Raw genomic sequence first — 12,679 nt, forward strand, 5'->3', positions numbered from 1 at the left:
TTTGCAACCCACTGCATGACAGATAGCTTTACTAAGGACAACAGATACCACCTTATGCATAGGTGACTTACAGCTCTCAGCCAAAAATTAGGCCCGGGCAATATGCCTCTGCCATCAACACTCCTTCCAGAAAGCTCCTCATGAAGTTGCAATTTTAAAAGAAATGTTTTCCCATCAAAATTCAATACCATTTTATAAGCACATACACCTTCTTCCTTTTCAGGCCTGCATGAAATTTAATATCAGGATTATTATCCATTTGTCATTTCAACCTATAATTTAGCAAGCCTTTTTGTGTTTGAGTTATGCTCCCCTCACACCTTCACTGTCAGCTTGCAGCCATAGATTCATTCAAGAAGCCATCTGGGTCATATTGGTTGACCTCTTAGAACAAACATTTTCCATGTTTCTTATTCTGCTTCCCTAAGAGGCACCATTAGTTTTGCTCATCTCTATTTAAAATGATTTTTATGACACAATAAAATTTCAAGTTTTCCATATTAATCTTCATTTTATTTCTTGAAATACTTAGGCAAACAATTTTGTTAAGACATCACTGATGGGAAATCCTCTTTCCCCTTTACTCTGCCTACTTAAAGTAAACTCTGAAAAAATAATAAATATTTTCTCTGAATCAGCTGAGCACCAGAAAGAGAGTTTAAAATCTGGTCTAGTAATTCACAATGCCTTACAGAAGACACTGTGATAAACGATTAAAGCAAAAAATCTGAATAGGACATCAATGAAGGTCTATGTTCATATTTGGGATCCTACGTAAGAATTTAAAAATCTCATTTCTTTTTAAGTTACTCATTTTGAGAGTGAAAGAGAGAGAGAGAGAGAGAGGGAGAAAGCATCTCAAGCAGGCTCTACACTGTCAGCACAGGGGGCTCCAGCTCACGGAACCATGAGATCACGACCTGAGCCGAAACCAAGAGTCAGATGCTTAACCAACTGAGCGGCCCAGGTACCCCTAAAAATCTATTTTCTTATACATCAGTTCAAGGACATCTGAGTACAAAGGGAAAAATGAAAGTAAAACAAATAGATAATCTTTGCCAATTTGCCAAAAAAAAAAAAAAAAAAAAAAGCACACAAAATCAACACCCAAAGGTGTAGGTGGTACTTACCCCGCAGCCCAGACCATTTCCCCCTTCACAAGTGACCTTCCTCCTGCCTGGCTCGGGAAGCAGCCCTGCTCCACAGCCAGGGTGAGGGCACAGCACGCCCCCCATCTGGAGCACACACTCTTCAGCGCCATATTGCTGGTACCGGTTGTACTGTGAAACACAACATGGGTTTTTCAAAGTGATAATATGAAGATGTGCTGTTTTAGCCAAAATGTTAACAGCTGGTGGTGTGTGGGTTTTCTTGTTAATCTGTTTTGGTTAAAAAAAAAATGGGGAGGGGTGGATAAGGTATTATCCAACACAATGAAAGGCTTTCCAATTGCAATTAGCAAAATGGATAACTTTGTATTTCTAGAAATTGGTCCTAAATATTTCCCCCCAAAGTTTGGATTTGTTTTTTAAATTTTTTTTTATGTTATTATTTATTTTTGAGACAGCGAGAGGCAGAGCATGAGCAGGTGAGGGGCAGAGAGAGAGGGAGACACAGAATCGGAAGCAGGCTCCAGGCTCTGAGTTGTTGGCACAGAGCCTGATGCGGGGCTCAAACTCACGAGCTGTGAGATCATGACCTGAGCTGAAGTTGGACGCCCAACCGACTGAGCCACCCAGGGGCCCCAGTTTGGATTTTTAATATTACTAACATCACCTCCATTTAACAGTCTTATTTCAGGAATTTTAGGAAACATATCTATATTTTAAGTTATGGACACATAATGCATCATTATCAGTCTTATCAAGTGGTATATTTTCATGCCTCTATTCAGGTGTCTATGAGTTTTTGAAACCATTTTGAAAATAGGTCCTGATATTCTACCCTGTGCTAATTGTGGGCAGCTCACAGGATATCTGAGCACATCTGAGGAATACTGAGCACATTCAGCTTGATGAAGAAGATTCATGTTTTCCTTTCATCATTGTTCTCTTTCTTAAAGTATGGTTTCTTTTATCCCTGACTTCATCATGCCCTTGCATGGCTCAATCCCCTCCCTGGTTTCTCCAGCCCGCAGAATAAAACTACATAGTGCAGGTTCCAAGGCCATCCTATTGCAGCCTTGTTATTGTTCTCCTGGTGTTATTTGATCATATTCTCTTCTAAACTCAGATCAAGTCAAGTGGATTTGCTTCACTGTTAATTAATTTATGCAACCTTCATTGACAGCTTACTATGGTCAGACTGTGGGTGCTGGGGATACTGCAGTGGACAAAATAGACACCTGTGCTCTCATCCACATGAGGATAATGATAAACACTGAAAGGTTATATTTCAGTGGGAAGGAGAATAAAAAAGAGGGAAGAAACAGATTTGGGGGAAGATGGGGACTACAGTTTTGAAGGGGTGATTAAGAGATAGGGGATGCCTTATAAAGAAGATACATGTGGGCAAACATCGAAGGGAGATTAGAAAAGCAAACCATGTGGCTACCCATGGGAATGGGCTTTCTGGCCAAGGACAGAGCATTACCAAGATACAGAAGCCAGAATGTGCTCGGTGCTGTGAGATAGCAGAGGCCAGTGTGGCTGAGTGAGACGGGACAGGAAATGGCAGAAAACATAGTCAGAGAGCTCTTGGGAATCTGGGCTCTGTGGGTCCCTGAAGGCCAGTAGAAGAGTCTGGCTGCCTTTCTGAGAGAAACAGGAACCATGGAGACTTTGGAGCTGTGGGGTGACATAATATGACTAATCTTCTAAAGACAGCCATCTGGCTGAGGTGTTCAGAATAGACTCTTGGGGGCAAGGAGAGAAGGAGGAAGCAGAGGGGCAGGCGGGAGGTTTTCAGCAATCCACATGGAGGATGGTGGTGGCTCAAACCTGCAAGCTAGTGGTGGAGGTGGGGATCAGCTGGATATATGGTGCAGGTAAAAATGGCAAAATTTTTAGGCAGATTGGATACATGGTGTGAGAAAAAAAAGAGTCAAACATGAACATAATGTTTTTGTCTGAGAAGACAGAAGGACACACACAGACACACAGACACAGACACACACACACACACACACACACACACACACACACACACACGAGACAGCGACAGACACAGAGAATGAATAACCGAGATGGAAAGACTTTAGAAGGACAGTGTGTGCATGTGTGTGTCTACGTGTGTGTGTGTGTGTGTGTGTAGGTTGGGAGTTGAGAAAAGGAGCCATTATTTCTATTGTATTTATCTTCAGTTTAATAAACTGCTATGCAGCTAAGTAAGATGTTGAGTGGCTAACAATGTATGAGTTTGGAGTTTAGGAGAAAGAAGTGGGTTGTAGATACAAAATTTGAAATCATATGTGCATGGAGGCTGGGAGGAAAAGGGTTAGCACCAGGCCTCCCATGCATTTTCTCATTTTTCTGGCCCCAGGAAAGAAAGAAAGATGACTTGGTCAAATCCTCTTGTAAACACGCTAATGATACATCCACACAATGGCATTTGCTAGAAAAGATTCTTAACTGTGGAATACATTAAGCAGGAAATGCTTAAGTGATGAATGATTCCTTGAATGATGAGTGATGGGATAGCTTATATAATTGAGAGATTGCACATTAATGATCATTCCAGGTACTTCTCAGAGACCTCATTCATTAAGTCTTGCCTGTAGTACACCCTGATACACTGAGAAACGACCCAGGGAGCTCTGCTAAATGACGCAGACTTCTCTGTGGTTTGTGGGCACCTCATTTTTACCCGCCTTTGAAGCCTTTAGGAGAGTGTGACACAAGGTTACAACTAGGATTCCTGAGTGTCTGATTTGACAGCCTGACTCTGTGTTATCTCCATAGCCATGAGACTAGCTGAGACCATCTAACCTTTGTAGGGAAGATGAGAAGGAGCCAGCAAAGGGCACTGAGAAGCAGCAGCCTATGAGGCAGGTGGGAAATGAAAAGGATGTGGGTGTCCTGGGAGCCAAGGGAAGAAAATACTTGAGTGAGGGTGTCATGATAAATTGTCTCAAAAGCTGCCCAGAAGGCAATTACTGGAAACTGGCTGGAGCTGGAAATACAGATGTCACTGGGGTCTTGGCAAGAGCCATTTCAGTGGAGTCATGGAGCCAGAAATCTTAGTGGAGTCAAATGGAGTCAGGACAGAATTGGAGGAGAGGAATTGCAAGAGGCAAGAATGGGTTCTTTTCCCCGTAGGAGTTTGGAGAAAAGAAACATTGGATAGCGGCTGAAGGGGACAGAGGGATTGTAAAGGATTTTCTGAAAATGAAGAAATAATATATTTATATGCTGAAGGGAGGGGGTGGGAAGAGAGGAGAGAGTGGATGATGTCAGCTGGGAAACGAGCTCTGTCCTAAGGAGGTGGCACACAACATCCTCTCATGGAACTGCGAATGATTTCAATAAATATTTATCGGAACCCTCTGAGGTGCTCAGCTCAGTACTGTACCACTAGACCTTTCAACTTTTATGCCTTGGTCTCGCCAAAATGGGTATGAAGTTTTAGTTTTATAAGATGAATGAGTTCTGGAAATCTAATGTACAAAATGATAGTACAGTGAATAATACTGTATTGTATACTTGAAATTTACTAAGAAGGTAGGTGTTTCAGAACAACAGGGCTTTGACTTACCATTTTCTATTTGACATTTGTATTTGCTTCTTCTACACTGGTTTTTAAGAACACAGAGGATGGTAGAATAAAACACTATCCCACAATAGCTCAATGGCCTTATCTCACACACATACAAGGATATAGAAAAATAGTACCAATACTATCACTATGAATATGATTACTAAAAACCTCAAATACATTTTCACATGTTCTACTGTTTCTTTTGCCAAATTAAAAAAATGTTGTTTTTTTTTTTTTGTTTTTTTTTTTTGTTTTTTGAGAGAGAGCACGAGCAGGGGAGGGGCAGAGAGAGAGGGAAAGAGAGAATCCCAAACAGGCTCTGAGCTGTCAGCCTAGGGCCCAACCTGGGGCTTGATCTCATAAACCATGAGATCGTGACCTTAGCCAAAACCAAGAGTCTGATGCTTAACCAACTGAACCACCCAGGAGCCCCATTGCCAAATTTTTATAATAATACTGTATCTACTTTGTTGGAATATACACCCGTTCCATACTATGCTTTGTTTCTCTTACCTTTCATGTTATCTTAAGTGTAAACACACACACACATGTACACACAAACACACAAACACACGTAATGTTCCCCACAAGTTCTTACGTTGATATCTTTCCAGTAATTTTGGTTGTTAGAAGCTTGTTCTCTAGTAAATTCCTTGGAAGGAGTGTATAGGAAAAATATTCACGGAGGACTTGCATATCCGTGACAGTTTATTTGGGATCTTTATTCTTAAAAATGAATTTGGCTGGATATCAAGTCCTAGGCTCACATTTTTTCCCCCTTGACCATCTTCACTGTCTTACTCCATGTTCTTCTGGTGTAAGGTGTTATGGACAAGCCTGATGACAATTTAATTTTTTTCCCCTTTATACATTCAATTGATAATCTTTTTGCCTAGATGCCCAAAGGAATTTTCTTTCTTTAGAATATGGTAGTTTTGTTAGAATATATCTTCATGCTGGTCATTTTCTGATCAATTTTTTTGATTCAAGGAAGCTGTATTGCATTTGATTTTCAGTTATTTGCTCTATTTTCTTGCTTCAACGTGTCTCTTACAGGATTTCTAGTATATGTATATTGGATCTTCCTTACTCACCTTCTAAATCTGTCGAATTTAATCTCTGGAATCCTTTATCTCACTTTACTTTCAGTTTTTAGAAGTTTCTTCCTTTTCACTTCCTCTTTTAAGACACTATCTGTTACTTATTTTTATTTGTATAATTTCTTAATAACATGGTTCTTTTTGAAATAGTTACTTTAGCTTCCACCAGACTGACGTGCTTTTATTGTCTCTCAGGACATCATTCTGTTCTTCATTCTCTGTAACCTCTTAAAAATTTTATGGGATTGAACCTTGGTTCTTTCTGCTGCACAGTTTTACATGAAATCAGTCCTCCTGACACTTTAGAAACAAGTAGGATCCAGAATAGCTCTTGGTGCCTCTGGAGTTTCCTCTTCCGGTTTTGGGGGTTTGGGGATAAACGCATGGGGGCTCACCTTCTGTCACCTCCCAACTTTGTTACCCTACTTTTAGCTGGATTTCCTCTTTCCTTGTCCCCTTTTCTGTGCCAAGCATATTTCTGCTCAGTGGGAGGCCTGGTCTCAAAAGTGATTTTTGGCTGGTTAAGTTTTGAGTTCAGGGGACACAGTCTCTTGTCCCTCCAGACTTGACTGTGGGCCTTTGCACTTCCCCTCATCCTTTTGTGTATTTGTATCTCCTGAATTGGCTATAGTATCTTTTAAAAAATTTTTTTATGTTTATTTATTTTGGAGAGAGAGACAGACAGAGTACAAGCAGGGGAGGGTCAGAGAAAGAGGGAGACACCGCATCTGAAGCAGTCTCCAGGCTCTGAGCTGTCAGCACAGAGCCTAAAGTGGGGTTCGAACCCACGAGTCACGAGATCATGACCTGAGCTGAAGTTGGACGCTCAACCGACTGAACCACCTATGCACCCCTGCTATAGTATCTTGCCCGTAGTTGGTAAACAACAAGTTGTTATAGGATGAGTTAATGAAATATAACTCCAGTGAGCATCAATCAATTAAATAATTCTAATAAAATAATCAAAGGCAATGGAAATTAATGTCAGTGATGTGGGATGGCTTTTCTATTTTAAATAAATGGCTCTCAAGCAATTGGCTGTTTTCTGATTTGATGACAGATTACCTATATATTTAATTTAGCTAAGTGATTTTACTACTATGATGATAGCTTTTATCTAGGAAGAAGTTAACCTATGGACAAAGTCCAATAATGCTTTAGTATTCTTGCTGATGGCATTTGTAGTGGTTCCAAATACTGATGAAATGTAAAATTATGTTCCTCTTTCCACTCATTAGCTAAGGAATATAAAAAAAATGACTTTATTATAGTCGTTCTGCTTATGGTACACTCAAGAGAATTTGAGCATACAATTTCTTTCCTCACGGAAGACAAATATTTTAACTTATATACCCGGTCATTTCTGATAATTAAAAAGTACGCACATCTGAAATGAAACCTATGCCCACTGAGTGCGCTGCCTTTTTTTTTTTTTTTTTATTACATTGTGAACTTGGTAAGAACAAACATTTGACCTAGAGACAGTAATGAGTTAGTATTTATAGAAAGTTTCGTATCCTAAGGAAAAAATTTAGACATGTAATCACACGTATGCCACTAAAGATACTTAGTCGGTTCCCTTCAAGATATGGCCCACATTTCCATAGATTCCTCTCAACTACTAAGCTGGCACAAAAATGACAATTCATTGAAAGAAACCTACTGTACGTTTACTGGAGACTTGTAACAAATTAGCAGGAAGTAGAACAGAATGTTTACATGTGTCTGAGCGCAAAATACACACAACAGTGGCAAAGTGATAAATTGGTGAACATGGAGAAATGCTGATTCGATAGTACTTGCATAATCTGCAAGGGATTGTTTTCCTCATCAATAACGGGTAGCGTTTTACAAACAGGACTGAAGGAACATGATTAATTTGCAACATGGACTAGGCCTGTGTGGAATCTATTGTCAGGTGGGCGCAAAAGTAGCAAATTCCCTTTAAAAAATCACTTCTTTAGTGTTTGTCTTTGGAATCAGAGAGTGAGTGTGTGTGTGTGTGTGTGTGTGTGTGGGGGGGGTGCCTGTGTTTGTGTAGACAGCTTCATACTTACCTGCTGAGTAATGCTGTTTAAGCTGTTATTAAAACTAGTTTGCAAATTTATACATAGACTTTCATAAAATGGATAATCCACAGACAGGTAACTAAGATAATTTAAAGCGACAACATAGTATTCGCAAACATTTTGGAAAATAAGTATTAACAAAGCATACTGCTTTGCCCCCAAGAGAAAAAAAAAATTAAAAATTTCTCTGAAAATGCATTCTGTTAGTGTGACCTATCAGGTAAAGATCTCAACTCATTGGTATGGTTTATATTTTATTTATTCGAGGAGTAAATTATTCAGTCTTTACGTGTATGCTCATGGATTCTTGTAAAAGTGGAAAATACCCATTTTTAAAGCACAAAGTTCATAGAAGTTTCAATAAACTCCCATTTTAGGAATCTAAATAACGAATCATGAGAGAGTATAATCAAATGGGGGTTGTATTTTGGTGGTCTGTAGGTAGTTAGAAGAGTTGAGTTGGGTAGAATATTGTTCTATAATGAAGCAAGGGTCACAGGTTCAAATCCCATATGGGCAAGTTAGCTTCCCCTTTCTTGCCAGCCATTGACTGCCTGCTAAATACTGGTGGTCACTCGAGGGGTCAGGCTGGGAAGGGTCTGCACCAGACTACCCTGAACCCCTGGAAAACCACCCAAAAGGTGGTAGGAAGACAGACACCTCTCCATGGTGATACTTGATTTGCATGCTTTCATAAGAAAAGAAAGCAAAAAGGAACCTAAAATTTAAAACCGAGGCAAATGTGAACAACAGGAACAGCAGGTAAAACTGGCAAATGTTCTGTCAAAATGAGTCACAGCTTGTCAGCAATCTGGGAGCTGCATGGCAGCCTTTCAATTTCAAATCCCCTGAGCACGGAGGAGGTGGGTTTTTGTTCCTCCGTGGAATTTTCCAGAGTATCCTTTTGGGGGCACTCAGGTACAGCTACAAAACTACCCCTCCGCAGGCAGGGACCTGTCTTGCTTTCCCTCCCTAAATTCTGGCTTCTGTTAGGTCTTAATGACGAGCACCAGGGGAATCCCTCCCTGGGGCCTCTCATAACCCCCTGTGGAGGAGAGGAATCCCCATCAGAAATACCATTCACCGAACTACGACTCTGTCCCAGGTGCCGGTGCTGACAGACAACAGACACTTCGTCTATGAAGTTCATTCTCTGCCCACTGTGGGAACTGGAACACGAGACCACTGAGTCACAAAGAAGTTCGGTCCCTTGCTGACCTTCACCCAGGCAGGAAACCCCCAATCCCACATCAGAACTCAGGGCTGTGGCTCTAAACACCACCCTTTCCCCAAAACCAGGCTGCTTCCATCTTCTCTCTTTTTCCCTTTTTATTAAAAAAATTTTTTCAGCTCACTCTCCCACAGTCATCTTTTGGAAAATAATGAAAAACAGCTTATTATAGAATTTCCTTTTTGGATAACAAATCTAAAATAACTTTATAGAGAAACACACATTCATGATTAATCCATTTCTCCTTGCTCTGCAGACGATGGCCTATTTTCTGTATGTATTAGAATTAAAACACACACACACACACAGAAAACAAACACTCATCGAATCCTCAGTAACCTTAATCTTATTTTTCCTCATTTGCAGGTAGTTAGACCCGGGAGAGTTGGTGACAGCCTCTGTGGGTGTGCCCGCCACATTGCTCTTTGTATTTTCTGTTCTGTTGCTAATGTTTTCTTCATCCCTGGACTCCTGTCATGGGTTGATGAAATAAATTGGCTACAGAAAGGGCCGGACCTTGATCACTGCATAGAGAAACCATCAGAAATCATCAGAATGGCTGAAATCAGATGTAAGGAGGAAACAGATCAAACAGCACCTAAAATATAATTGAAGCGATAGATTATGTCCTGGATTGCAATTTATGAGTTTTTTTTTCCTAAAGTTTTTATTTATTTTTTGAAAGTTCTCTCTATGCTGCATGTGAGGCTCAAACTCATGACCCCAAGATCAAGAGTCACATGCTCTACTGACTGAGCCAGGCTGGCGGCCCTGAAGCTTTTTTTTTTTTCAGATGTTTTTGATGACACAATGTCAAAAAATATTTTGACTTCCAGTGGCTGTGGAAAGGAGGTCAAGACCATTGCTTTCTTTGTCCCTTGTCCTTGCTGTGGCCACGACAGTGCTCCTCAGAAGGCAAGGCTATGAAGGTGGGTAACCTGCGAACCGTTTTCCTCACAGGGGTTTCTACAGTGGGTGTGACCCCCAGAGACTTCCGAAGGCTTTGCAAACAGGACTGCTAAGCATGTACTGTTGATCGGGCAGGCAGCAGAGGGCAGGGGGGCCCATGCACACATGTTATTTACCCTTTGCTACAGTCCCTGAGAAATGGTTTACGAGTGGTACTACTGTTGGCCTCCAAGCTCAAGCACCCCACCCTCAGAGGAAGGGGGTTCGTCTCTGACTTCCTTGAGAGGTACTTGGTGCTCATCTCCTGCACCCTCGTCCTCCCTGCCTCTCCCTGGGCTCTCGTTTCCTCTAACATACTTCCAAATGGAGCTCCATAGGGTTCACGTGGTCCCTTGTCTTTTATGTCCCTTTGGCAATTGAGGGACTGAAATGATGTGTCCGAGGGCACTTGTAACACACATTGATAACAAGTTTCATTTCATGGACTTAAAATACCATCTGCGTGACAGGGACTCCACATTTATCTCTCCATCTTTGACCCCTGACCTCCGTCTCCTGTGAGTTCCAACTCATACACCCAAATCCTGGCTTGCCTCCTTCTCAATGCTTCCGGCCTAGCAAATCTGCTCAGAGTTGAGCCGTGGGTTCCTCACCTTCTTACCATCTTACCCATCATGGTAAAATAACACTGTGGGACTCCTTCATTTCCCTGACCCACAGCTAATGAGTCACTGAGACCCTTCACTCTATCTCTGAATATTCACTTCTTTCTCTTTCCTCTGTCGACCGTCTTAATCCAGACCTTGTCCATATTGCAACAAGACTAACCATTCTTGAAATGTAATTTAGTTAATGCCAGTCCCGTGCTTAAACTTTTAAGAATTTCCCATTGAACTTAGAATCAAATCCAAACCTTGACCATGGCCTACATGGTCCAGATGGGTCTTCATCTTTCATCATTGTCCCTCTTGTTCATTATTTTCCAGCCACATTGATTTTTATGTAGTGCCTTGAACAGGACAATCTCTTCACCTCTTGGGGGGTCACTGAACATGTGCTTCCCTCTGCTTCAAATGTTCTCCCATCCGCTACTGAGATCCTAGCTCAGTGAATAGTGGGTGCCCTCTCAACCTTTACTTCATGGCTCCGTGGCTCCTTATCTACAATAGGTTAAATCTCAATCACTGTTTTCACCTTGGCACATATCACGATTTGTTCCTGCGATTTCCTTGTTTGTCATTTTATCTAACACTAGCACAATGACAGTACAAGAAGTATTCACAAAATGTTTGTTGAATGAATGAAAGTTTCCTTAAAATTCTGGTGATTGAAACTAAGGTGGGAAAAACTGGTATAAATGGAGGTACTTCTGAAATGCATTTCTCCTGAAGGCTCTCAAAACCCTATGGACTGACAGATGTCATTCCTGGTTTGGTTTTTTTGTTTGTTTATGTTTTTTTTTTTTTTAAGGCTTACCTTGAACTTTAGAGTAGCTTTTTACTACATTGTGATAATATCTTTGCCAAATAGTTTGGACTGGGGCGGGGGGGGGGGTTGGAGAGGTGTTTTATGAATGTGAACTATAAACACATATCAGAGATAGGGCCAAGAAGCTAGAGTAAATATGTTAAATTCCAAGGATTTTTAAGTGTATTTTCATTTTTGGAAGGTAATTATTCATAGTGTTTAATGATTTATTTTTATTTTGGCTCTCAAAAATCAGGTGCCTGTTAAAGACCAAAGCAAGTGTAAAGGAATCACATACAGAGAAATTAGATAACCAGTAAGCATCTCCACCATCCAGCAATGGATTCATTATCTAACCAGTATCCGTGTTCATCTTATCAATTCACTTTTAGGTGAGCATTATACTTATTTTATTGCCTACCTGATTACTACTAGTTTAATCTACTGATCGAGTATAAAGAATGAAAATGCTATTTAAATCAGAAACATTTTAGTGTAGCACTTAGTATTTGCAACTTCGCCATACTATTTATTTACAAAAATTCTAAGAGATGGTTGACCATTACTCTTACTTCTCTACAAATGGAAAAGCCACGGTAGAGAGGGACTGAAATGATGTGTCCAAGGGCACTTGTAACACACACTAATATAACATTTCATTTCATCAAGTAATGAAAGTTGCCTCAAGCACCCAGAGAGAGCCGGAATGTTTTGCCAGCTCTGGGCTAGAACACCCACCCCAAGGGCAGGAGCAGGGGGGCTGCTCTGCTTTTTCTCTGGAGACTCAGCCATACCTGCCCTGAGGCCACTAGCTTTTGTCATGTATCATCAGGACAGAAATGTCCTGACTGATGCACGGGTTTATATCAGTCCCCAAAGCAGTCCCTGGCTCCCTTGTCAGCTTTCTAGTCTGACCCCCCACCCACATGTGGCTCTGTACACCCCCTTTCTCTACCCCATCTTTCAGTGGCCCCAACTCCCGCCCCTGTGCTGGGGAAGCCAGGGCCAGGCGGAGTAACTGCCCTGTGACTTCAGTCCACTCCCAGTGTTTCTCTCACATTCTTTCTTCACTGAAACTGGCTCATGCCCTAGGACACCACTTCCCTGACAGCTCCCTCAAATGTTCTCTGCACACTTTGTACCACCAAGCATTACGCTGTTACGTTCTAAGTAGAAGAGTTTTATTCTCTCCTGAAACCCTCCAGCTT

General features: G+C 41.2%; 1 protein-coding gene across 1 annotated transcript in view; it reads right to left on the minus strand.

Moving 5' to 3' along the window:
- The window catches only part of PRKN (parkin RBR E3 ubiquitin protein ligase), a 1,335,825-nt gene that overhangs the window by 189,046 nt on the left and 1,134,100 nt on the right, over positions 1-12,679 (minus strand). The window contains exon 9 of the mRNA XM_049653164.1: positions 1,131-1,280. Within this exon, the coding sequence (XP_049509121.1) occupies positions 1,131-1,280 (150 nt within the window). The remainder of the gene's footprint in view (positions 1-1,130; positions 1,281-12,679) is intronic.

Source organism: Panthera uncia, assembly GCF_023721935.1.
Source record: "Panthera uncia isolate 11264 chromosome B2 unlocalized genomic scaffold, Puncia_PCG_1.0 HiC_scaffold_24, whole genome shotgun sequence".
In the NCBI taxonomy this organism is placed as follows: Eukaryota; Metazoa; Chordata; class Mammalia; order Carnivora; family Felidae; genus Panthera; species Panthera uncia.